General features: G+C 44.9%; 1 protein-coding gene across 13 annotated transcripts in view; it reads left to right on the plus strand.

The window, feature by feature from the left end:
* Nucleotides 1–26,034, plus strand: part of MIA3 (MIA SH3 domain ER export factor 3) — an 80,127-nt gene that overhangs the window by 18,743 nt on the left and 35,350 nt on the right. For 3 of the 13 annotated variants that reach the window (XM_072759573.1, XM_072759572.1, XM_072759574.1), the window contains exons 1-6: nt 3,334–3,571; nt 6,277–6,410; nt 10,666–10,752; nt 13,611–16,416; nt 18,645–18,914; nt 21,965–22,110. In XM_072759573.1, coding sequence (XP_072615674.1) covers nt 3,439–3,571; nt 6,277–6,410; nt 10,666–10,752; nt 13,611–16,416; nt 18,645–18,914; nt 21,965–22,110 — 3,576 coding nt within the window. In that variant the 5' untranslated portion in view covers nt 3,334–3,438. Of the gene's footprint in view, nt 1–3,333; nt 3,572–3,923; nt 4,561–6,276; nt 6,411–10,665; nt 10,753–13,610; nt 16,417–18,644; nt 18,915–21,964; nt 22,111–26,034 lie in introns of those variants that run through there. The other 10 variants (XM_072759580.1, XM_072759575.1, XM_072759578.1 and 7 more) reach the window with 6 other exon arrangements.

Here is a 26,034-nt window from a genome sequence, read left to right on the forward strand (position 1 = left end):
ACTGCAATTTTTTCATTCACTCCCTCCATAACAAATATGCCCTCAATCAACAATCAATGTAGTCCAGGTTCTGTTCCAGGTGTTGAGGATGCTGCTGAGGGAAAGAAACAAAATGCTTTTTTACGGCATATTTCCTCTTGGTACTATTTACATATGGAGGCTCTGTGTAGGTTAATGATGTAATATATTTATAATATGCAAGTTATCATGGGTTCATCTCACAAATCATTTGTTGAGTATCTCATATATTCCAGACATTTTTCTAGGCATATATATTATAGTGGTGAACAAAACAAATTCCTTGCTCCCCTGGAACTTATATTTGGTCAAATAGATAAACAAATGTAAGGCTGGTGGAAGTACTCTAAAGAAAAACAAAGCTGGATGATGAACAGATATACATGGAAGGAGCTCTATTTTATGTAGAGTGGTAAAGAAAGCCTTCTCTAACAAGAAATGGTGTCTACAGACACTTGATGAATTGAGGGAACTAGTTAGTAGTCAGGTGGACTGTTTGGGGGAGCTGTTCCAGGTTGATGAAGAATTGCAACTGCAAATGCTCTACTGTAAGAATGGAGCTTGGTGAGTTTGAGGAGAACTAGTAGGGCAAGAAGAAAATGTTGAGAAGTGGGGGTAAAAGGGATGATCAAGGTCCAATCAAATAAGACAGTGTATTCCATCATAAATCATTGCATTTTACTTGGAAGTGGAAAGTCATAGGAAGGTTTTGAGCAGAGGAGAGACATGACCAAATTTATATCATGAAATGATCTATCTGGCCGCTGTTGACACAGTAGACCTTAGGGAGGCAAAGGCGCAACAGTAAGGCTATCGTGACCTTTTAGGCGAGAGATGATGGTGGCTTGGCCATCCAGTGTTAACAACGGAGACGGTGAGAGCAGTCAGATTCTGGATGTATTTCCGGTGCTTTCGCAGAGTGGAAAAAGTCAGACAAAAAAAGAAGACATACTGTATGATTCCACTTACATCAAATTCCAGAAGTTACAAATCAACCTATAGCAACAGAAGGTTGTTTGGAGACAGGCAGGGAAGGGAAGGGAAGGATTACAAAGGAGCATGAGAGGACTCTTTTTTCTTTTTATCAGTGATGGATATAGTTAATTATCTTGATTATAGTGATGGTCTCATGGCAATATATGTATGTCAAACCTTATCAAGGTGTACACTTTAAGTGTGTGCAGTTTATTATATGCCAATTACATGCCAATAAAGCTTTTAAAGAAAGCCTAGGACTGTCTGATGGATTGGATTTGGTGTGAGAGAAAGAGTTGGGAGGAATTAAGGTTTTGACTTGAGCGTTTGGAAGACAGGAATTGAAATGGCATTTGTTGAGATAAGGAAGACTGAAAGGAACAGGGTTTGATGGAGAAAATATAAAGACTTTGGGTTTTAACACGTAACGTTGAAGATGCCTGTAGACACACTCATGATTCTAAAGCAAACAAACAGAGTAGAAAGGAAATGAACCTCTAAGGGCACTATATTTAGATGGCCGGTGGCCCTATCCATTGTACATTCTCTCCAGAGAGCATGGGGACTCCACTAGACCAACAGGAAGTCTCATGGCCCCTACACACAACTGTGAACATCTACATGAACATCTTATCTTTTTCTTTATTCAACATTATGGATTGCATGGATGGGCCACATTCTTTCCTCTCATTTTTAAAGACTCCGACTAGTTTGGAAAACCAACCGATGGGGTTGGTGATAACCTCAGCAGAGAGCACTGCAGTGAGAAGCCCCTGGTCTCAGACACAAAGTGCTCCAGCCAGGGCTAGAACATTGTAGCCACTCGTCTCTGGGCTGACCTGTGGGCTTGTGGCTTCTTTCTGTCTTCCCTGGTTTCTTTCTTTCTTTGCACATATAGATAATTCAGTTATACCGTAACTTACACAAGATTTTGCTTCCCCTAGTCAGAAAGAAAGTACAAAAATTACGTGTTGCTCGATGGAGGCTTTACAGAGTTGTGATTAAAAGGGAGGATTTCCCTGGGTTTGAAGCTGAGCTTCATCTCTCACCGGAAGTGCGAATGCCCCCATTTACTCAAAGCAAGAACTCAGAAAGAGTTAGCTGCAATTAGTTAGCTTTTCCCAACCTGCTACTTATTCTTGAGCCGGTTTTATGTTAGCTTCTACTAAATTGTGGATTTTAGACAAAGGCCTGATACCTTGTCTTTTTACCTACATCCTTCACCACACTACCCTAGGATCTGGCATGCATACATGGAAGCTCAACACGTTTTTGTTGAATTAAACCGCTCCTTCCCTTAGGGATAAAGACTCAATGATCTGAAGATCTCAACACTGGTAGACATTGCCAACCCCTACCCCTTCTAAGGCTCAAAAAAAGACCAAGCCGGTCACCGGCTCTAACTTCCATCACCAACCCATCATTCCACTCATGCGCTTTCCTAATGAGGGGGGGATCATGGATGGGGTCCCCGAAGGAACCCCTGGGAGCCTGAAGGAGGGGGAGCCGCAAACCAGAGGCCAACAGTGGCCACTCGTGGGTGGGATTTGGTAGTTTGGAAAAGGACGCACCAAACCAAAAATGGATATGAGGGCGGGAAGGGGGCTAGGCTGGTTCGGGCTGGACCAGAAATGAGAGCTGCGAGAAGGTGCCAGAAAAGCACCTCGTGTTGGGCCGAAGGAGGGGGGACTCCAAGGTCGCAGGGAGGGGTGAGGGATGAGTGCTGCGGTGCGGAGGGCCGGTGACTAGGGGACGGGGCGAGGGAGAGGAGACCGGAGCGCGCGGGGGGACCGCGGGTCGCAGCCCGAGGGCGAGGGCGCGCGGGTCGGAGGAGGGGGGCTTGGGTCCGAGGGCGCGCGGGGCCGCGGGTCGGAGGGGGCGAGGGGGCGGGGGTCGGAGGGGGCGCGGGTCCGAGGGCGGGGGCGCGGGTACGGAGGGCGCACGGGGGCGCGGGTGGAGCAGGGGGCGCGGGAACCGGGGGCGCGCGGGGCCGCGGGTCGGAGGGGGCGCGGGTACGGAGGGCGCGGGTGGAGCAGGGGGCTTGGGTCCGAGGGCGCGCGGGGCTGCGGGTCTGAGAGCGGGGACGGGTACGAAGGGCGCGCGGGGGCGCGGGTACGGAGGGCACGCGGGGGCGCGCGGGGGCGCGGGTCGGGGCGCGGGTGGGAGCGCGCCCCCGTCCCTCCGCCTCCCCCCTCCCCTCTCCCCGCCCCTCCCCTGCCCTCCCCTGCCCTCCCCTCCCCTCCCCGGAGCCCCCGGCCCGCCGCCGAGGCCGTGCTGACGTGTCTGCGGGGCCCGCCGCGCCCTCTGCGCCGCCCTCTGCGCCGCCCCGCCCCCGCCCCGCCCCCGCCCCGCCCGCCGCGCCCGCCGGGCCTCGCCTCCTCCTCCGCCTCCGTCTCCGCCTCCGCCTCCGCCTCGGCGCCGCCGGCTCCCCGCGGTGACCACAACATGGCTGCGGCGCCGGGGCTGCTCCTCTGGCTGCTGCTGCTCGGGCCGCCGTGGCGGGTGCGGGGCCAGCCGCGGGCGGACGCGGGCCGGCGCTTCGCGGAGCACAAAGTGTGCGCGGACGAGGAGTGCAGCAGTGAGCGGCGGGGGGGGGCCGGGAGCCCCGCGGGCGCCGGGGCGCGGGCCGGCCGGGCGGGGTGGGCGCCGCGGGGGGCGGGGGCTGCCTCCACTTGTTGCCGGGTTCCCCCCTCCGCTGGCCCGGCGGGGGCGGGGGTGGGGGTGGGGCTGGGGGCGGCGGCGGCCCGGGTCTCCCCCGCGGCGGCTCGCGGCGGCGGCTCCCAGCCCGGCCCCGAGGGGAGACGGGGCAGTTGGGGTGCGCGGCGCGCTGGGCTCCGCCGGGGACCGGGCGGGGCGGTCGGGGCGGTCGGGGCGAGCGTGCGGGCCGCGGGGGCTCGGGGAGGGCGCGGGCGCTGCCCCCTCTGCCCGCCTGCCTCCCTCGGTTGGGGGCTCGCAGCGCCTTTGGACGGGGTCGGAGCCTGGGTGCGGGGGAGCCGGGCGCCCGAGGTCCCGCCTCGCTCCCGTCCCGTCCGTGCCGGGAAGGCTCCCTGCGAGGCCGGGCGGGGAGGCCCTCAGGGAGGCCCAAAGCGGAGGCTCTCCCCGGAGGCCGAGAGCCCCTCCGCTCTGCGCAGGAAGCGGAGTCGCGCCCCGGCCCCAGCCTGCGGTGGGGGATGGACCGAGGGCCGTGAGCAGGACGGCCGGCCCCGGAGTCCCGCGGGGAGATCCGGGGAGCGACCGCCAGAGGCACTCGGGGGCTCCTGAGCGCCGCCGCCTTGGCCTTCGCGCCTCGGTGGTTGGGCTCCCTGCGCCTGTGCCCGCGGGGCCGGATCGCCCTAGGGCTCCGCGGAGGGTCTGGAGGGACCGTGCACCTCGTTCCTGAGTCGTCAGCTGTACCCTCGCAGCCTGCTCCTGCCGGAGAGGCCCTTCAGCCCATGGAGTTTAGCTTATTCATATTCAAATTGGTGCTATTCGAGAACAGATTTCATAGTTGGAGGAGTCTGTATCCCGGCAACACGCCGTGCTCGGGAAGCGAGGAGGCCTCCGAGCCGTGTGAAGCCTTTCCTAGAGGTAACCTAGGGCGAAGACACTACCAAAGTGCAGCGTCTTCCACGCTTTTTCCCCTTCGGGTTGCCCTGAGCAAATCCGGATTTTTAGCAGGCAGGGTCGAGACGACATGTTTGCTCTTCTTTGCCTTCAAGCGCTCCCCTCCTTGGGTTCCTCAAGACCAGTTAACCTGGAGAATCCCATCGTTGATGCTTCCCCAGTCCCGGTACCGAGACATGGTCCTGAGAAGGCCCTTGCTGGTCACAGGAGTCGGGGAGGGAGAGGTGTCCAAACAGATAAAACCCAGACCCGACAGGCGGCAGCCCAGCAGGGCCTGGGACTGTGCTTTTGCATAAAGTATCCAGTGAGGGGTATGTGTGTGGGTGGGAGCTGTCCTTGTGTGCTTTTCAGAGAGTTGTTCCAACAGTGTGGGTAATGTTGTCATCTAATTTATTGTTACAGTTTTTCAGTGATCTCTTCTAAGGGGGAAACAAAAGCAGCATTGCCATTTCCAGTTCTGATAGCATCCCGGGTCTTAAATTGTCCATCATCATCAACCTGGCCTTTTCCCCAATTACATCTGAATTAGGATGCTGACATGTATTAAAATCATCTGATTTTAGCTTCAAAAATCCAAAAAACTGCCCGCCAGTCTATCTGTTCATCCCTCAAATATGTACCTGAAATACATTTTAATGTATTTATGGCTGACTGGCTTTAAGAAGAAATGTACTTTCAATGTCACCCTTATTTTCTCTCATTTAATTGTATCTATTATCCGTTTCATGTTATATCATAAACTGTGTGTTTGGCCAACAGAGAAATGCTGCTTCCCCTAGTTTCTAGATCAAGTGTGATATAAGTCCTGCATTTTAAGGCTGAAGGTAACTACTGAACAATTCTCCTAGTTTTGCTTGTCCCTGCAACACATGATGCCCACGTGTGATTTTGTGTATAAACATAAAAAAAGGGTATCTTTCCTTCGTTTTGAAACCTTCATAATGTTGGGGACAGTGAACATTATCTGCTTTCATAATAATTTCACATTACCCTGTCATATGATTGGATAATCATATGTGATTATCACTATTAATCACTAATAGGATGTGATGTCCTTTCCCGTTAATTTATCCAGATAACTATACAGGGAAGAAGGCCACAGCGTGGCCTCAAATGAAGTTGACAGTGTTTACTGCTGCATGGTAGCAGTTATAGCCACTTAAAGATAGTGCCTTTTAGTGTTAGTTGAAGTTAATTGACCCCTTGGGGGTTCCTGGGTGCTCTCCCCAGTTCCCTGTTGCCTCTTCATGCGGCCATGCTTAAGCCAGCCAGCATCTGCTCTTGAATTTATCCAATTGCACCGCGAAGCTTTTTATGATTATGGAACAGCAGAGATTGCGGACAAGAAGGTTAGAGAGAGAACCAAGAGTTTCTCCTGAGACCAGCTCCAGCTACGTGTAGCGGTGGACTCATTGCTTTTGGTTTATCCATAGAGAAAAACAGGCAAAGTGGCCATCTCCCCTGTCTACTTGTAGGGAACGATATATAATGATAAAGCTCTAAAGGTTTTAGATACTTGGAGCATATGAATTGAAAGCGATTGATTCCAGAGAGTACTGGAGAAACTTGGTTGTTGTTTATAGAGTAGAGGAAACCCTCCTCTTTCCCAATAAATCAATATGGACTGTGAAAGTAGAATCCTGATACCTGTTTTTCTCCCCCCTCCTTCTTTACCTGCAGTGTTAATGTACCGAGGTGAGGCTCTAGAAGATTTTATAGGCCCAGATTGTCGTTTCGTGAGTTTTAAAAAAGGTGATGCTGTGTATGTCTACTATAAACTGGCAGGGAGACTGCCTGAAGTTTGGGCCGGAAGTGTAAGTACAAATTTGACACACTTTATCTTCTTATTTGTATTGGCTTGTTTAGCGCTGTAGGTGGAATGAACTGTTTTCCTGGGTTCTTTGATGGCGACATCTTCCTGTGTCCCCAGAAGGCATCAGGCCTGGCACCAGGTAGAGGCTCTGCTCGGTTCCTTAAACAAAACAGAATGGCTCGTGGTTGATTCTTCTCAGTATTAAGTTCAGGCCTTACCAGCCGCGGATGCCCCATACATAGGAAAGGTGGTAGTGGCAAAACCTAAAAATTCTGAACTTTGTTGCTTCACAACAGAAGGGCTGGTCAGCATTCGAGGTCCTCCTCTCAGCTTTGTGCAGGACAACGTTTCAAGTGTTCACGTGTAAAGTTCGCTGTATATGTATTTTTTTCTAAACTATTAATATTTGTGAAAGGTTGGCAGCTCTGCAAACAGTTACCTAATCATGGGTACTGGTATTAGTCTGTTAAAAAAGCAAAATGTCCTTTTCACTGTGTGTTTTTTTGTTTCCTTGTTTGGGTTGTAACTTCTGGGTCATCCTTTTCCTGCTCTCAGGCCCTTGCTCCTGGAGACTCCCCGAGCTGCTCTCTTTCAGTTTTGATTTTTTATTTTTTAAAGATTTTATTTATTTATTTGACAGAGAGAGAAAGAGAGAGCATAAGCAGGGGCAGCTGCAGACAGAGGGAGATGGAGAAGCAGACTCCCGGCTGAGCAAGGAGCCTCATGCGGGGCTTGATTCCAGGACCCTAGGATCATGACCTGAGCCAAAGGCAGACAGATGCTCATCCCAACTGAGCTACCCAGCCCACCCCCCATGCTCTGATTTTTAAGATTTTTTTTTGTATAATTATGTAACTATAATTAACTTACGGTGTTATGTTAGTTTCAGGTGTACAATGTAGTAACTTCACAATCTATATGTTACTTTGTGCTCATCACCATAAGAGTACTCTTAATTCCCTTCACCTGTTTCACCCATTCTTCCACACACCTCTCCTGTGGCACCCACTAGTTTGCTCCCTGTATTTAAATGTCTAGTTTTTTTTGTCTTTCTTTTTGTTTTTCTTAAATTTCTCATTTCTTAAATGAGTGAAATCATATGGCATTTATCTTTCTCTGAGTGACTTATCTTTCTTAGCATTATACTCTCTAGGTCCATCCATGTTACAAATGGCAAGATTTCATTCATTTTTTTATGACCAAGTAATATCCAGTGTTTGTGTGTGTGTGTGTGTGTGTGTGTCAGTCAGTGTATGTGTACCATATCTTTATCCAGTCATCTATTGGTGGACACTTGGGTTGCTTCCAAGTCTTGGGTATTGTAAGGTTTTACTTTTTTTTTAAACAAATATTGTTTATTTTTTTTAAGATTTTATTTATTTATTCATGAGAAACAGAGAGATAGAGGGGTAGAAAAATAGGCAGATGGAGAAGCAGGCTCCATGCAGGGAGCCCGGCGTGGGACTCGATCCCCAGTCTCCAGAATCACGGGCTGAAGGAGGTGCTAAACTGCTGAGCCACCCAGGCTGCCCCAGGTTTTACTTCTTCATTCAGACCGATATTGAGAGAGAGAGAGAGTGAGCAAGCGAGAGCATGTGCACTTGCAGGCGGAGGGATAAGCAGACTATGGTGAGCGTGGAGCCCTATCCGGGGATGGATCCCACTATCCTGAAATCATGACTTGAGTCAAAATCAAGAGTTGGTTGCTCAACCATCTGAGCCAACCAACTGAGCTCCTTTGGCTATTGTAAATAATGCTCATGCTTTTGATTTTTTAATGAGGAGATTCCCTAGGAGTGACCTGATGGAGAGAGGCTTATGAGTTCTTGTCCTTTATTTGCTAAAAAGTGTGATGTGCATACTGTTTATTTACTGAAAGTTGGAAGAGTTCTTGATGTCCTTTGGATTGTTCAAACTTTGAGAAATACCCAGTCTCCACTGTGAAAACTTTTACTTTCAATAGAATACCAAACAACAGAAAATAAGGCTCGAGAAACCTACTCAGGGAAAGATAAATCCATTTTGTTGGCGTTCCAGATTCTTAGGGAGGAAGCTTGAAAGACCAACTACCTAGTCAGGTTCACCCCTTATAATTTGGGCAGAATCCTGATTGAATCACTATATAAAAAGAAGGATCTGTTCTGTTTCCTTCAAATCGACCACATGAGGTTTCTTGATAAACTTTACTCTTGGGAAGTTTTTTCCACGTTCCTAGGCTGCATGGTTTATATACAGTGAGGTGGTTAAGTTGGAGCATTGGGGCAAGTGAGCTCAACTTGCATTTTCCTGTGGCCATAGTCACTTCTCATGCTCCCTTCTGAGGGAAGCACTGTTCTCAGCAACCCAGCAGAGGGATCTTGGCTGTTTGATGATTGTTCAGGTGGCGCTTTGTTTGCATTGCTCACGTGGCATCCCCTTGACTGCTTTGTATTGCAGTTGGTTTGTGTACCGACTTTGCTCCTATGAAGTCATGAGCCCTGTAACAGAAGAGCCCATGTCTTACCTATCTTCCTTTTGAATATTTCCTTTCAGGGCTGTGGCGCTTATTTACATTTGTCCCGATAGTAGCTTATACAGAAATCATTCTCTTGAACAGATATTCTTCTCTCCCCCCCCGCCCCCTGCCCAATACAATCAGCAGTTCCTTGGCAGGGATGATATATGGAAGCAAAATTAGATAAAAAGCTTACTTCCGGTCCTGAGGGTCCATGATTCTGCAACCCCTTTTTGTCAGATCCAAAGACACAGAGTATCCCCCAGTGTAAAAATATGGAGGGTATTTTTTTTAAAAAAAGATTTTATTATTTTTAATAATCTCTACACCCAACATGGGGCTCAAACCCACAACCCTGAGATGAAGAGTCACACAGTCTACTGACTGAGCTAGCCAGGTGCCCCCCAAATAATGGAGTTTGTATGACCTATAGTCTTAGTGGATAGAGATTACACAAAGATAAATGTATTTCCTTTTACCGTGTATTTCTGATTTCTCTCCCTTTTCCAGATTTTCTTTTAATAAAATTTTCCGCAAAAGGAAAAAAAAAGTATATTTTTCCCTCATTTTCTCTTCTTATTTAATGAAACTTATACTTTAGGAAATTAAAAACTCTCTTCCCTTAGCCTTCAAAATGATTCTTGTTTCTGGTTTTTAGTTTTTGTTATATGCAATCCTTTTTGGTTTCTTAGAGTTGTAGATTTTAACTTCTGGCATAGCAGTTTTTAATTGCTCTGTCTTCTCTAATCTTCAGGACTGTATTCTAGCTCTAAGACAGGCTTTCACATATTTGCCAGATATAACAACAGTGCTCCTAATGAGGATATTTTAGTAGTTGATGATAAGATAGCCTTTTTCTCTTTCGGTACATTGGATCTGCCTAGAGAGATCTGCTTTCAGTTTCAGGCGTAGCCAAGAGAAGACAGTGTATGTGTCTCAAGAGGACACACTTTACATATTTTAGCTGTTAGTGCTGTTGGTAAATGGGGTTATTTTCTCTAGAGGTTTACTTTGTAGCAAACTAAAGCTTAATATATACATTAATATGAATTTTATTTTCTCCCTGAAATACTGGAAAATCTAGTTTTTGAAAAAGCTGCTACAGCCTAGTCTGTCAATAAATATTTGCTTTTTGTCATGGTGATCAAATATTTTAGGAATTTTGTATTCTTTTTCCTTAATTTTCACGGCTGTTTATTGGTTTAAGAAAGACTTCTAAGTTCCAGTTGATGAGCAAAGCTATGAAATGTGCAGGTAAAGTCTTGATGGAGGGTATTTGCAATTGTGTTTCTAATCAGCTTTGATTTGCATAGTTTTTTTTTTCAAAGATTTTTATTTTTAAGTAATCTTTATACCTAGTGTGGGGCTTGAAATTATGACCCTGGGATCAAGAGTCGCATGTTCTTCTGACTGAACCAGCAGAGTACACCTGATTTTCATAGTTTTAACCACAAGATATATAATAACTCTCTCTTATGTAGGTCTTTTATCTACTTCAGAAATCTAATTTTATGTGCTCTGTGTTTAGAAATAAGTTGCATGTTGAAAGGAAACCTCAGTGGTTTTAGAAAAGTTGGCCTTAAAATATTCTGTACTTAATTTTTGTTGGAATAATTATCTTTGTAATCACAATAGCAACTTTCTATCTCTCGTGTTTATAGCTACCTTACCTATTTGTGTATTTTCTCTCATTGCTAAGATGTCTGTTTGTATTTCTTATACAGAATTTTGATTGCTTATTTTTACATATTCTTTCATATAGGTTGGGCGTATTTTTGGATATTTTCCTAAGGATTTAATACAAGTAGTCCATGAATATACTAAAGAGGAGCTACAGGTTCCAACAGATGTAAGTTATGGAATTTTTTAATTTATTTTTGGTTCTCAATTTTAAATTCTCTTTCAAATTCATCAGTTATAGTCAGTTAATGATTTTTGAAAGTGTGTTTTGGCCAGAAAAAAACCAAGTTCACATTTGTGTATCAAGTTTTAATTTAGAATCACATTACCTTTAAAAATAGAAACAAAAAGAAAGAAAAGTTTGAAAAGAATTTATAGGAGACTAAATCATTATTTGGTAGTTGTCTAATATGTATACTCTTATATAGGGTTTTTCTTTCGTGCTTTATATGAGAAAAAAATTAAAGAATTCAATGTCTTATTCAGTTATTAAGTTTCAGAGGTAGTTATTTCTTTTTATTAAGATTTTTAAAAATTCTTATTTATTTTAGAGAGAGCGCAAAAGAGAGAGAACGCACAAGTGCAAGCAGGGGGAGGGACAGAGGGAGAAGAGAGAACTCAAGCAGACTCCGCACTGAGCGCGGAGCCCAAGACAGGGCTCTATTTCATGACCCTGAGATCATGACCAAAGCCGAAATCAGGAGCAGGAGGCTTAAGCGACTGAGCCACCCAGGCTCCCCAAGATATAAATCTTTTTAGAAGCAAAAGGAGAAGACAGTATCTCAATCAGAAAGCCACTCATTGAATAGCTCTTAGACATTTTAAGTGTAGAGAAATCAGGTGAAATTAAACGCTAAATTATGTATTAGGCCACAAATGCCAATTTATAGTGGTTTTCTTACTACTGACTCCTTTGGTGATTTCAGGCATTGTGGTTAAGTTCTAGGTTTGGAATAGGAAATCTTAGAGGTTTGGAGGAGGTCTGCTTTCAGATCTGCACATCCTGTAACGTATTCATCTGAGTACACTGACAGCTCTGTGATGACAAGGGTTTTGTGTTCTGGGACCCTTGGTCTTGCTGATTATTTTCTGGAGTTTTGAAATGTATAGTAATTGATGCACACTTTCATTCAGAAATCTTTGAGCAGTTCTTTGCGGTGCTGGAGAACATATGAACTGCTGGCCTAGAGCCATTCTTAGATGAGACTCACCGGACATATGGAGTCTTAGAGGCAGAACTGCTCTTTAACATTTCTTGATAATCTCAAGGGTCATAAAATCAGCCTCATCACTTGTCTGGCCTCATTCCTAATGAAGAGACTCCCCAGGATAGAGGTATGAGATGGCAGTTCATTGGTCACAGTGACCTCAGTAGTTTGGGAGTCGCCTTCCCACTGCACCTCCCATTGCAGGCTTCCCTTCAGTAATAAGAAACTGGCTTGGAAACACATGTGATGCAAAGAAGAAATCATCCATCCCTACTGCACTTGTCAGGGCTCCTCGGACTTTTTGTGAAAGTTGAGTTAGGAGAAGAGAATAATCTTTGTTAGCTTTCTAACTTCCTTTGTTTATGACCCCTTTTATGTCAATTTGCTTTTTATTGGAGGAAAGGAGAAATACAGGCTTATGGATAGTCCTGAAAGCAGATCTTAATGACACCTAGAACCCTGATTTAGAGTAGAGCATATTTCTTACTGAATCTTGTTTTCTTTCTTTTTTTTATAATGATTTTTATTTATTTATTCATAAGAGAGAGAGAATGAGAGGCAGAGACACAGGCAGAGAGAGAAGCAGGCTCCATGCAGGGAGCCCAATGTGGGACTCGATCCCAGGTCTCCAGGATCACGCCCTGGGCTGAAGGCAGGCGCTAAACCACTGAGCCACCTGGGCTACCCCCTGAATCTTGTTTTCAAGTTGTACTTGAAATAATTAAGTGGGGTGGGGGTGTGGTTTCAAACTCTTCCTTGTGCCATTAATTTTTATTTCCCATGTACCTGTGTTTTATTTTTTTATTATTATTTTTAAAGATGCATTTATTTATTTATAAGAGACACAGAGATAGGCAGAGGAAGAAGCAGGCTCCTCAAAGGGAGCCCAATGTGGGACTCGATCCCAGATCCTGGGACACACCCTGAGCTGAAGGCAGATGCTCAACTGCTGAGCCACCCAGGCATCCCTGTACCTGTGTTTTAATAGGATACTTCCTAAGCTGATGTATCTTTCCCAATCTAAAGAAAATATAAGCCAAAAGAAATCTGTATAGACTTAGATCTTGACAGCAAAGTGATTCTGCATGTCTCCAGCTGGGTAAACAGAAGTGTAGCCTGGAGGTCACAGCGATAGGGAAGCTGGGTGGTCTTCCAGCTTCTCCAGCACATATTATTATGAGATGAATTCCCAGAACATCAGATATGGATATTGGGGAGTTGGGGTACCCAATAAATGATACGCTGTTTTTTTCCACTTGTGCTCAGAACAAATTTGAGAGATCCAGGAGTCAGGCACATGGAGACCAAATTGTCACTATTATTTATTGATAAAGCTTTTCAGTGAAAGTGGCTCAAGTTGTAGAAATACTAGGCTTTCTAACTTTGTAGTCTAGAATAAGATAGACTTGCCCAGCCATAGACAGAGCTAGCTAACGGGGCCACCCCAAGGGGATTGTCCCTGTAAAACTAGCAGTGCAGAGGGGAGTGGATATGTGTGCCCTCCAGCAGGTCCCAAACAGAAAACAGGGATGGTACAGAGCAAATTCACCAGCTGTGTGAATCCTGTTTCCCATGGGAAAGAGACAGCGAAGGGAAACTGGGAATAGTACTCAGGTAGGAGCCCTTATCCATGGACGCAGGCAACCAGGGAAAGTGGATTCTAGGTACTATATCCCTTCACCACCCAAGAAGAGTTGTCACTCAAGGGAGGCACAGAAGTCGCTCCAGAGCCAATCTGAGATTGTCTCTGTCACTAGCATGGGTAAGAGTTGCTCTTATGATACTTAGTGACATGCTAACATTTTTCTTTCTCTTACAGGAGACAGATTTTGTTTGTTTTGATGGGGGAAGAGATGATTTTGATAATTATAATGTAGAAGAACTTTTAGGATTTTTGGAATTACACAATTCTGCAACTGAAGAATCTGAGAAAGCCATAGAAGAAACTCAGCATGAGGAGGACACCCCTCCTGAAGTATTGGAGGAAAGCGACCTCGAACTAGAACCAGTAGAAGTTAACTCAGAGGAGAGTGAAAGTGTAGCCTCAGAAAACACTAAGGAACTCAAGGAAAGAACTGGGGCTCAGAAGAACCACCCGCATGTAAACAGTCCAGCAGATCATGCTCAGGGAGATCCATCTTCATTTGAACCTTTTGAGGAAATGCTACAAGATAAACTAAAAGTGCCAGAAAGTGAAAACAACAAAACCAGCAATGGTTCTCAGGTCTCGAATGAACAGCAGACGATTGATGCTTATAAACTTTTGAAAAAAGAAATGACCCTGGACTTAAAAACCAAATTTGGCTCCACTGCTGATGCACTTGTATCTGATGATGAGACAACCAGACTTGTTACTTCATTAGAAGATGATTTTGATGAGGAATTGGACGCCGAGTATCACATAGTTGGCAAGGACGAAGAGGAGAATGAAGACAACTTTGATGAGCTGCCGTTACTGACCTTCGCACATGGTGGAGAAGATGTGAAAACTCCAGTGAAGTCCGGAGTTGAGAAATACTCAGCAGAGAGAGAGCAGAGTTCAAATGAAGAGGATAAGGTTGAGGCACCTCAGCCCCCTGGCATCAAAAACTATGATAAAGATATATTAACAACCTGGGAGGATACTGTCTTCTTCACAGAAGATGACAGTGTAACAAGTATGGATTTGGGGAGTTCTGAATCAGAGGAAGGCAAGGAAGGTGATGATGCGTTCATCCCAGAGAGCAAATGGAGGAAACCACGGTCAGCAGCGGATTACATTGACCCTAAGAAGGCAGAAGATGGTCTTTTGCCTACAGCTAACGATGTAGGTACTAAAACAGATAACGACGAAGACCTGGAAATTCACATTGCAGGAAAAGGGAGGGGAGCCGAGGTACCCAAGCCAGGCCTGGCACAGGCCGAGATGGGGCCGGAGGAGGAGAAGCAGGAAGGCATGACCGCGCATGGTTCTACTCATAGTGGTGACCCCGGCTCTTTGCCAGCTACTGGGAAGGGTAAAGAAATGTTGGAATCAGCCTTTGATAACAAAGAAGATGACCTAAAAGGAGCGGCTATTCATATTTCAAAAGGAATGCTCCGTGAAGAAAAGCCCGGAGAGCAGATTTCAGAAGGGGGCTCGGAGCGTGAACCCCTCCCTCATGCCATAGGGGGTCAAGTGAACGAAGAAAAGCCTGACCAGGAGTCTGTGGGTATCGCAGCACCCTCCGGGGGTGGTCAGCATAATGCCTCCAGGGACCGTGTGGAAGACGTCCACGCTTTAGCAGGATCGAAACCACACACACCGTCAGTGGAGCATCCAAAGGAGGAATTTAAAGAGGAACGGCTTCTTAAAACTCACAATCAACCTAGGCCCTCCCCTCTGGATGGAGTTGGTTTGCCAGGAGAACTGAAAGAAGAGGGTCCCATTTGGGGAAGAAATCTTTCCTGGCCGCAAGGAGGAGAAGTGGCTGCTGCACATAGTAAGCAGATGGACGAGAAGGGGAGGCTTGCCGAGGAGGAGGTCAGAGAGGACTCCTCAGCTGAAGAGTTAGCTCCTCAACAGCCCAAGGCGGGCTCCCAGGAAGTGGAGCCCACAGGCCGGCCAGGTAGCCCGGAAGTGCCAGGTGTCCATACTGAGAAACCAGAGGCAGAAGACGATCACAGCCCTGAAGAACTCCTGGAAGATGAAAATGCTCTCAGCGCAAAACAGGCTAAAGAAAAAAGCCCCGGGATTCAGGGCAGGTGGTTAGACGTTAACCTGCAGGCCCCTGCAAGAGCTCCTTTAGGTGCGGTTAATGCTGATGCAGAAATGGAAGGAAACAAAGAAGAAGCTAGTACTATTTTGGAAATAGAAAGAAAAGGTGAAACTTTTGGCAAAGAGGTAGAGCCAGGGGGCAGGGGCAGGGAAGCAGGTAGAGGGGTGGTGGAAACAGAAAGCCCTCTTGCAGGTGCGAAAGCACAGACACCATCTGGAGGAAGTGACTCTCCTGACAAGAAAAATCGGACTCCGGGGTTAGGTGAAATGTTTCAGAATCAAGACTCTGATTATTTTAAAGAAGACAGCTCTGAGAAATCCGCACAGAAGCCTGGGGTAGAAGAACTCTCTGAAGAGGACCAGGACTTTGAGAGACCCGCGGACACACAGAGCCAGGGGCCTGCCCCCGAGGAGCAGGAAGGTGGCCCGCCGCGCGGGACGCCACCCACGGCGGTGAGGCCAGTGCATAGCGACCACGTGAAGGACTTGCCCATAATTGGCAGCTTCTTTAAAGAACAACAGTCTCTGCAGAGGTTCCAGAAGTACTTTGATGTCCACGAGCTGGAAGCCATGTTCCACGAAATGTCATTAAAGCTGAAGTTGGCGCAGCAGGAGAGCCTGCCTTATAACGTGGAGAAAGTCCTAGATAAGGTCTTCCGTGCATCTGAGTCACAGATTCTGAGCACAGCAGAGAAAATGCTTGATACTCGTGTGGCTGAAAACAGAGATCTGGGAATGATGGAAAGTAACATATTTGAGGAGGCAGCCGTACTAGACGATATTCAAGACCTGATCTATTTTGTCAGGTACAGACACTCCACCATGGAGGAGACTGCCCCGCTGGCCACGGGACAGCCCCCCCAGGAAGGCTGGAGTGGCACAATGGAAGGTAAGGTGCCTGCCTGTGGCCTTGTGGGGGTGCGCTTGAGAAGCAGGTGGGGCGGTGGCTGCTGATGTGCCTCCTGCCTTATTTGTGAAGCTCTGTCCACAGTGGATGGGGTGCCCAAAGGTAAGGGACAATAGCACTGTGACATGCATGTGTCCCTTCCTGCCTTCTCTCAGGCTGGAATGTGGGTGAGAATTTCTCACCTCGTTTACCCCTTAGGACAGTTGAGGCTGGTAGTATTTTCAAAAGGAAACTTGACAAGCAGATAAAGAGAAGGCTGTAGACAAGAAAATCATGCTCCAAGTAAACCTGTCTTTGGGTTTTTGTTTTGTTTTTTAACACTTAAAATTTTTTTCCCCCAAATGTAACAAAGTACAAGCTTCATGTAAAATTATGAAAGGGATTCTTTTTTTTTAATCTTAGTAGGTTTCCTTCTTTCCTTTTTTCCTTCCTTCCTTTCCTTCCCTCCTTCCAAGTAAGCTTTTTGCCCAGCTTGAAGCTTGAACTCATGACACTAAGGTCAGGAGCTGCATGTTCTACTATCTGAGCCAGGCAGGTACCCGGAGTAAATTTTTTTAATTGAAGTGTAGTTGAAACACAATGTTACATTAATTTCAGGTGTGCAACATAGTGATCGTGCAAGTCTGTACTGCCTGCTATGCTCTGGGCAAGTGTAGCTCCCACCTGTCACCGTACAAGAACTGTGACACCATCACTGACTATATTCCCTGTGCTGTAGCATTCAGCCCTGTAACCTACTCCTTCCATAACCAGGAGCCTCTGAATGGGCTCTTTTGAACATAGTTTCTTAAGCACAAAGTCACTGCTCTTTGTATTAGTTGGTATAATGTTAATTTTTTTATTCATTCATTTTTTTTTTTAAGGATTTTATTTATTCATGGGAGACACACACAGAGAGAGGTGGAGACACAGGCAGAGGGAGAAGCAAGCTCCATGCAGGGAGCCCGATGTGGGACTCAATCCTGGGACTCCAGGATCATGCCCTGGGCTGAAGGCGGCGCTAAACCACTGAGCCACCCAGGGATCCCCTATTTATTTATTTTCAAAAAAGACTATTTTAGAGAAAGAGAGCAAGGGGTAGGGCAGAGGGAGAGACTGTCAAGGAGACTCTTTGCTGAGCATGGAGCCGGACTTTGGGCTTGATTCACGACCCTGAGATAGTGATGTGAGCTGAAACCAAGAGTCAGACGCTAAATCCGCTGAGCCACCCAGGCGTGCCTGTCATAACACCTTAGTCTGTGTCCCCATGCTTTTCAGACTGAGGTATTTGAATCGAAGCATATAGTAGAGTACCAGGGGGACATAAAGTCACAGAATAAATGCATCTTCACAGAGGGCTAATTTTTCCTGAGAATTTGGGGAGGGAAACATTTTTGCATGTAATCAGAGCAGATCTATTTTGCATTAGAATGCCAAACTCTAAATAATTTTCAGGGTAAAGTATGAAGCTTTAAAGAAATTTGTCTTTGGGCAGCCCGGTGGCTCAGCGGTTTAGCGCTGCCTTCAGCCCAGGGCGTGATCCTGGAGATCCGGTATCGAGTCCCACGTCGGGCTCTCTGCATGGAGCCTGCTTCTCCTTTTGCCTATGTTTCTGCGCCTCTCTCCCTCTCTAATGAATAAATAAATAAAATCTTAAAAAAAATTCATCTTTGCTGTGGGTTGCATGGGGCTCCGCTCTGAGCCTGTTGGGGAGGGAAATGGGTTTGCTCTTTTTGATGATTAGACACACTCTTAAAATATTTGGAAGGTACTTCAGCAAACTGCTTTTGTACGTAATGCCCTTCTCTGTGCCAGCTCTGAAATAACTCATGCTTGCATAGGAAAGAGTTTGTGTTCTTTCTGTGTAGAGTAGGTGTTTCATGTTTCTGCACTTAATGGAGATTCTCTTCTGTACATTTATCTTTGTGAGCATGTATTGGTTGGTCAAGGAAAGTTGGGTTATTGAAGACCCTACTATAAATGTGTTTATAGAATACTTGGAATAAGGGTTTCTTTATAAATTTTGGCCATCTGTGGAGTGAGACAAAAGCAGCTGGAACCCGCATTTTCCTGCTCATTTGTGCTCCCTGGGAGACCAGCGTGTGGGAGGGCAGTAGTGAAGTGCCTGGTGGGGGCGGGTGATGGATGGTGAGGGAGAGCTGCCCAATGGGAAGGGCGGAGCGGGCAGTGTCCTCAGGCTTTGCCATCCAGTGCATTCTTCTTCCTTGTAGGGATGCAGCCACACCTTGAAGATAATTTCCCACAAGGTCACACCGAAGATAATTTCCCACAAGACCACATAGAAGACAGTTTCCCACAAGATCACACAGAAGACAGTTTCCCACAAGATCACACAGAAGACAATTTCCCACAAGATCACACAGAAGACTTTCAAATACAGATTCTCAAAGAGCCCAGCCAGTTGGATCAACCTGTGGTTGGTGACATGGGTGCCTCAGAAGTGTCACAGCAGCCAAATACTGAGAAAGACGGAGACCCAGGTAAAGCTTGCAGATTTTTCTCTACAGGGTAGAAATATGTCATAAAGAGGAGCTTCTAGGACTTTTTTTTTTTTTTTTTTAGTTTAAGTAATCTTGGTACCCAGAGTGGGGCTCAAACTCATGACCCCAAGATCAAGAGTCATATTTTCTATGGACTGAGCTTGCCAGGTACCCCTGGACACTTGTTTTTAAAGGCAGGAAATCAGAAAGGAGAATAATATAGGCATGAGTGAGTTTAAAAAACAAGAAAGCCCAGAATGGAAAGAAAAGCAGGCATTAAGACGGATAGAGGACAGCAGTAGGAAAAAGGCCAGAGACTAACCAAAAACCAATGTCTGGCCATCAGTACTTATGTGAATAATTTTAATCTAAAATAATATTCTTAAAAAGCCTTATGTTCTGAAACAGTTTTCAACGAGACCAGAGGCATCAGAAACTCTGGGGGAGGAGACCAGCAGGCTGTGTTTAACAAGACCTCCAGGAAATTCTGATCCATTGAAAGTTTAAGAACCACAGTGTGAACACAAATTCTGGGTTTTCTCCCCACTCCTTAGTCCTCTCCACCCCAGCCTGCCCCCAGAATACAGGGTGGCTTAGCTCTTTTGTTGCTACCTAGGCTGGCAAAACCCTTTTTAAAAACAGTGAAGGGGTGCTCGCTTCGGCAGCACATATACTAAAAACAGTGAAGGGAAAAAAAAAAAAAACAGTGAAGGGGATATTTATGCCTCAGTGTCTTCATACCATTGGGAACAGTACAGAACTTTGCAGTGTGTGCTGGTCCTGTGTGGCCTGACATGGGTGAACAGAACTTCATCACAGAGCTAAGCAAACAGTCCATGGAGAGCAACTCCTTGCACCTGAATTGAGGAAAACGTTTAAAACAAAAATACAACCCCAATAATGGTAGCAACAGGTTTCTAAATTTATTTTCATTTATTCACGAGAGACACAGAGAGACAAAGGCAGAGGGAGAAGCAGGCTTTCTGCGGGAAGCCCAATGTGGGACTCGATTCTGGGACCCCTGGTTCACTCCCTGAGCCACCCAGGTGCCCCTCAACAGGTTTCTAATGAAGAAGAACTAATTGTGTTATTTCGCGTACCCATCGTGGTGGCATGATTTCATACCGTGCTTGGTTGTGGTCCTTAACCATGGGTATAGCGTTACCCTGTGGTATTCTAAGACCTGGTAGCATGGGTGGACCCTCTGTCTCTCTTCAGAGTGGGGGAGAAGCCACAGCATGGGGAGGAATACTGCAAATTTGAGAAGAAATGACATCAGAGGTCTCTCATAGTCCAGAGAATATTGCATTCATGTATAATTTCCTCTAGTTCTAAACTCCTTTAAGTCAAAAGGTTCTACTTGTTGAAAATGAGTCCTATACCATGAAGTCTTGTTATTCTCTTGCTCAGAAACTTTCAGGGCTAGGAAAAGTTCAGCTTGCAGAATTAAGGACAGATATTTTTTGCTCTGTCCTTTATGGTCTGTCACAAAATGACATCAACTACCTTTACAGGCTTATCTTCCCAAGTATCTCAGATACAGAGATGCTGACCTGACTGGGAATACTTCCCCAGAGGTCAGATTCATAGATCAATAGTGAATGGAATCTCCTGGTTGGAAGACACAAGAGGCCCCTACTCAACCCATCACTAATCATTTGTTGAACTCCTAGCGGTTTATCAGACATGCCCCAGACTCAGGTAATTCAAACTGAAATCCCTTCCTCATCACTTCCCCAGGTGAAATCCTTTAAGGCAGGATTCCAAGTTGGAATCCTCCCTTTTTTGCAGAGCTCCAGGCCAGGCACCCCCGCCCCCCAAGCCGTTCCTGTCAGTGTGTCCGGGCATTTACTGTATTCTCTTTGGTGTAGCTGTTTTCCCGTCGGTAAGCAATCTCTGAATGCCTGATATATGCCAGACACTATGCTAAACATTGGTGCATCCCACCTGCAGGTCTGCAAACTGACACTTTTCTGCTCGTTTGCCTGAAGATTCAAACATGATGCTTCACCAGCACTAAATGAACGTTAAGCGCAGTTGTGTTTATGTCGAAAAAACATAAAATTCTGCTTTTCTCAATTCCCATGACTAAATATTGTTTAGATAGCAGCTGCTGGGATGCCCGGGTGGCTCAGTGGTTGAGCATTTGCCTTCGGTTCAGGGTGTGGTCCCAGAGTCCCAGAATCTCAGGATGGAGTCCAGCATTGGGCTCCCAGTGGGGAACCTGCTTCTCCCTCTCCCTTTGTCTCTGCCTTTCTCTCATGAGTAAAATAAATGAAAGAAAGAAGGAAGGAAGGAGATAAAGAAAAAGAAAGGAAAGAAAGAAAGAAAGAAGGAAAGAAAGAAACAAAGAAAGAAAGAAAGAAAGAAAAGCTTTCAGTTGCATTGCCAGGGACATGATAGAGGAATTTAGTGAGGGTTAGATTGTGTTGGAGATATGTTCAATTCATAATGGAAGGCTATGATGGCTTTAATTGGCATTCTGAATTTTGTTCTATTTATAATTCTTTTTTTTTTTTTTTTAAGATTTTATTTATTTGAGAGAGTAGAGCCGGGGTCAGGGGAGGAGCAGAGGGAGAGGGAGAAGCAAACTCCTCCCCGCTGAGCAGGGAGCCAGATGCAGGGCCCAATATCAGGACCCTGAGATCATGACCCAAGCCGAAGGCAGATTTTTTTTTTTTTGAAGGCAGATTCTTAACTAAATGAGCCACCCAGGTGCCCCTTCTCTTTATAATTTTTTAAGAGAGTAATTATGTTATCTAACTCTTTAAGACTTCTAGAAACTATATGTCTTCTTACAAATTTCTAGTAAATATTTTTTAAGTAATCTCTACCCCCAGTGTGGGGCTTGAACTTATGGCCCCGAGATCAAGAGTTGCATGCTCTACCGACTGAGCCAGCGAGGTACCCCTAAACCATTTATAAGTCTTTAAGAGAAACCACTGACTAATACTCAGTGGGCACTCAAATATTTTAAATGAAGAGAAACAAGTTTCTCTCGTGAGAAAATTTCATTACATAAGATAAAGTATTTTCACCCTCAATTTTAGGGATAATTACAACAGAAAGCAGTCCTGTTGATGCTGATGATGCAAAAAAGCAACTAGAAACCAATGCTGAAGAGCCCGCAAGCGTCACACCTTTGGAAAATGCAATTATTTTAATATATTCATTCATATTTTATTTAACTAAGACGGTAAGTTCAACATAGTTTTATTAGATAGAATGCTGATTATGGTTTTTGAGTTGATCTTGAGCATGAGGTAAAGAACTTAAAATGTCTTTATAAAAATTTCTGCTGATCCTTTGATGTTAGCATCTGAAACAAACCACAAGGGTATAATTTGATGGGTTCTTAGCACAGTGCAGCCCTTGGAGAGGATCTCCGGTGTGTCAGTGCTGGGTATATACACACGTGGCTCTTCCCGTTAGGGACCTTTCAGTCTAGCAGGTATATAAAGACTTTGACTGGAGTTGTGATATCGGCAGAAGTATGGTAGAATGATGTTTTGGGTAAATTGATTCATCATGGTAGGAGGATGATGTTTACCTGATGGTAGAATGATGTTTTGGATAAATTGATTCATCATGGTGGGAGGATGGGTAAAGAAGGTCAGAAGTTAGCTGAGACGTTTCTGCAGGAATTAAAGGACAAATGGGAGTTTGATGTGTAGGGTGTTGCTGAATAGAAGGGCTGGGGAGAGGGAGACAGAGGTGGTATGCAGTTAGACCAAAGAAATAACATGGTTAGAGAGTTGGAAGCTATTACCAAAAAAAAAAAAAAAAAAAAAAAGGCCTTTTGGGGAAGGTTGAGGAAGCCGCGGTGTTGAGCAGTCAGAGGAGGTGGTCTTTGGAGGAAGACAGGCCAGCCATAAAGGAAGTTGTGTATCATGACAGGTAGTGTGGCACTGTTTTGGGTGGGGATCCTTGGAAGGTTTTAAGCAGGAAAAGGATGTGGTTAGATTTGTTTCTTAGAAAGAATCACTTAGGACAGAGTATCTATTCAGATTTATCTTTCTTAAGGGAGTTAGGATCCAAATGAGACATTAATCTGGAAGCTTTTTAGGACTTAGCTCCCCCTTGTGGTATTTGTTGAAATTGGACATTTTTCTTGGTAAATTGTGGGAATGAGCAAGCTTTCACAAATTGGGAGGCCAGGTTGTCCTTGGACCTGTAGAGGAAGTATCCTCCCCCGCAAAAATATTTTTCCACTAGGTTCTGTGACTTCAAGACTTGTGTGGGAAAGAGGGGTTTTTGTTTGTTTGTTGTTTTTCTGTTCTGTAAAACTGCATGAATTTTGAGCCAGGATGATCTGGTTTCAAATCTTGGATTCATCATTTAGAAGCTTGGGCAAATTACTTAACTTTGTGTAGCTGTCATACATTTTCCAAATGCAGATAATACCTATCCAGTTGTTGCAAAAATTAAATGAGTTGGTAATAAAGTGTCTAGTATAGGGCCTGACATTTTATAGGATCCACCCTGTGAGTACTTCTCACTTGGATGGTCAGAGAGCAGTATAAAGACACTGAATACCTGGGGAATTCAGGAGAAAGGCTGCCAGGATGGAAAAGATTTTTCAGTTTTCCCCATGGTTGTGGTTTACAGCCACACAGGTAAAGGTATATATGACCTGTGCAGTTAGAATAATGACATCTTCAGTGATTAAGGTAGTCTCAGAATTCAGATTTGATCATCAGAATGAGTCCTTGCCACTTCAGAAATTTAACAGGCTCCAGATGTGGGAGGAATTCTTTATTCTTTTTTTTTTTTTTTTTTTTTTTGTGGATTTGTACAGAGCTCTGTTCTAGGCCTGGGTTGTGGGACACAGGTGTGGTAGAGGACAGGGTCTCTGCATGGGAGATGGTGTGGGAGAAGACACAGATGGGATGGGGAGGGAAAAGTGTTATAAAGCAACACTGACTTGAAAGGTGATGTTAAGAAAGCATTTTGATGGCCCAGTATGTACAGCGTATTGTGTTAGCAATAAAAGATTCTAAGAGGTACAAAGCATGGTTCTGATTTTGGAAAGGTTTAAGAAAAGGGCATATCAAATATATATGAAAATTAGGGAAAATGGGAAATATCTGAAATAGTTTTTGTGAAGTATTAAGTAGTATAGATAATTATTTGGTAGGGCTGGGTAGGAATGGGGTGCTGACTTGTTTGGGAAAACTGAACCAGACATCAGTTTCATGAATCCACAGCTAATGGAATCGTAGAGCAAGAGGGGACCTTTGAGGGCAGCTTGTCCAGCTTCACAAATTGCAGTAATTTCCTCTCCTGCAACCTAGCAGGTAGTTATAGGATCTGGGTAGCAGCAGGTCCTAGCGTGAGCATCCTAACTTTACAAAGCCACACGATGCTTTCTTGGTGAGTTCATTCTCTTAATTGACTCCAGATTTTCCTCCACATGACTCCTTCTCCTAGAATTGAATTGTTTTTCTACATAGTAACCTTTTAAATATTTGAAGTTATACTTTAATTTTTTAAGTGTTTTATCATGGAAAATTTCAAACATCCAAAAAGCAGAGATAATTGTAAAATGAACCCGTGGGTCTATTACTGGGTTTAACAGTGATTCTTTAATATCACCCGATATTGGGCACATTCGAAATCCCCTCCCCTGCTTTTTAAAAATTGTTCTTGTTCAAATCAGGATCTTGTTGAGGTCCAGATGTTGTAGTAGGTTGCTATGTCTTAAATCAACTTAAATCAACTTAATTTTTATTCTTTATTTTTATTTTTATTCTTTATTTTTTAATTAAAAAAATATTTTATTTATTCATGAGAGAGACAGAGAGAGAGGCAGAGACACAGGCAGAGGGAGAAGCAGGCTCCCTGTAGGAAGCCGGATGTGGGACTCGATCCCGACCCTGGGATCAGGCCCTGAGCTGAAGGCAGACGCTCAACCACTGAGCCACCCAGGTGACCCTCTTAAATTAACTTTAATCAGATATAAATTTTGTACAACAAAGGGTACCCATTTTAAGAGTACAGCTCAATGAGCTTTAACAAATGTATTCACTCATGTAAAAACAATCATAACCAAGATATGGCACATTTCCTTCATTCAAACAAGTTCCTCATGTACCTCTCCAGTGTATCTCCCTCACCACCTCCTCCTGGCAACACTTCTTTTCACTGTAGATTAGGTTTTCCTGTTGTAGAATTATAATTATAAAATGGACTCATACCTAGGAGTGAAACTGCCCAGCTGTGTATGGTCAGTTTATCTTAAAAGAAGCTACCAAACAGTTCTCAAAAGTGTCCCAGTTTATACTTCCACTAGCAATGAGACTTACAGTTGGTTGCATACTTGCTAACAGTTGGTATTATCAGTCATTAATTGAGGCCATTCTAGTAAGCACGTCTTTGTGGTTTTAATTGTATTTCTTACTGATTTATGATGAGCACCTTTTCGTGTGGCCATATGTTTTGTGTTTTATTTGTAAAATAGCTTTTGAAATCTTTTGCCCTTGTAAAATTTTTGTATTTATTTTCTTTTGTTCTTTTTAAAAAAGTTTAAGTAATCTCTACACCCAACGTGGGGCATGAACTCACAACTCCAAAATCAAGAGTTGTGTACTCTTCTGACTGAGGCAGCTGGGCACCCCTCTTTTGCTTCCCCCTTTTCAAGTTTTATTTATTTGTTTGAGAGAGGGAGCAAGCACAAGGTGGGGAGGTGCAGAGGCAGAAGGAAAAGCAGACTCGAGCCTGACAGAGGGCTCAGTCCCAGGACCCTGAGATCACAACCTGAGTGAAAGGCAGATGCTTAACTGACTGAGCCACCCAGGTGCCCCTTGCCCTTTCTTCAGTTGGATTCTTTTCCTTCTAAATATTAAGGTCTAAGAGTTCCTCATATATTTTGGAGATGACTCCTTTGTCAGATATATATTATGCATAGCTTTTTCCAGTCTTGGGCTGGCCTTTCAATTTCTTAACATTGCTTTTGAAGAGCAAATTTTTAATTTTGATGAACATCATTTTATTTTTACTTTTATGGTTAGGGCTTTTTTTTTTTTTAAGATTTTATTTATTTATTCATAGAGACAGAGAGAGAGAGGCAGAGACACAGGCAGAGGGAGAAGCAGGCACCATACAGAGAGCCTGATGTGGG

The sequence above is a fragment of the Vulpes vulpes genome, chromosome 5 (assembly GCF_048418805.1).
Source record: "Vulpes vulpes isolate BD-2025 chromosome 5, VulVul3, whole genome shotgun sequence".
Taxonomy (NCBI): domain Eukaryota; kingdom Metazoa; phylum Chordata; class Mammalia; order Carnivora; family Canidae; genus Vulpes; species Vulpes vulpes.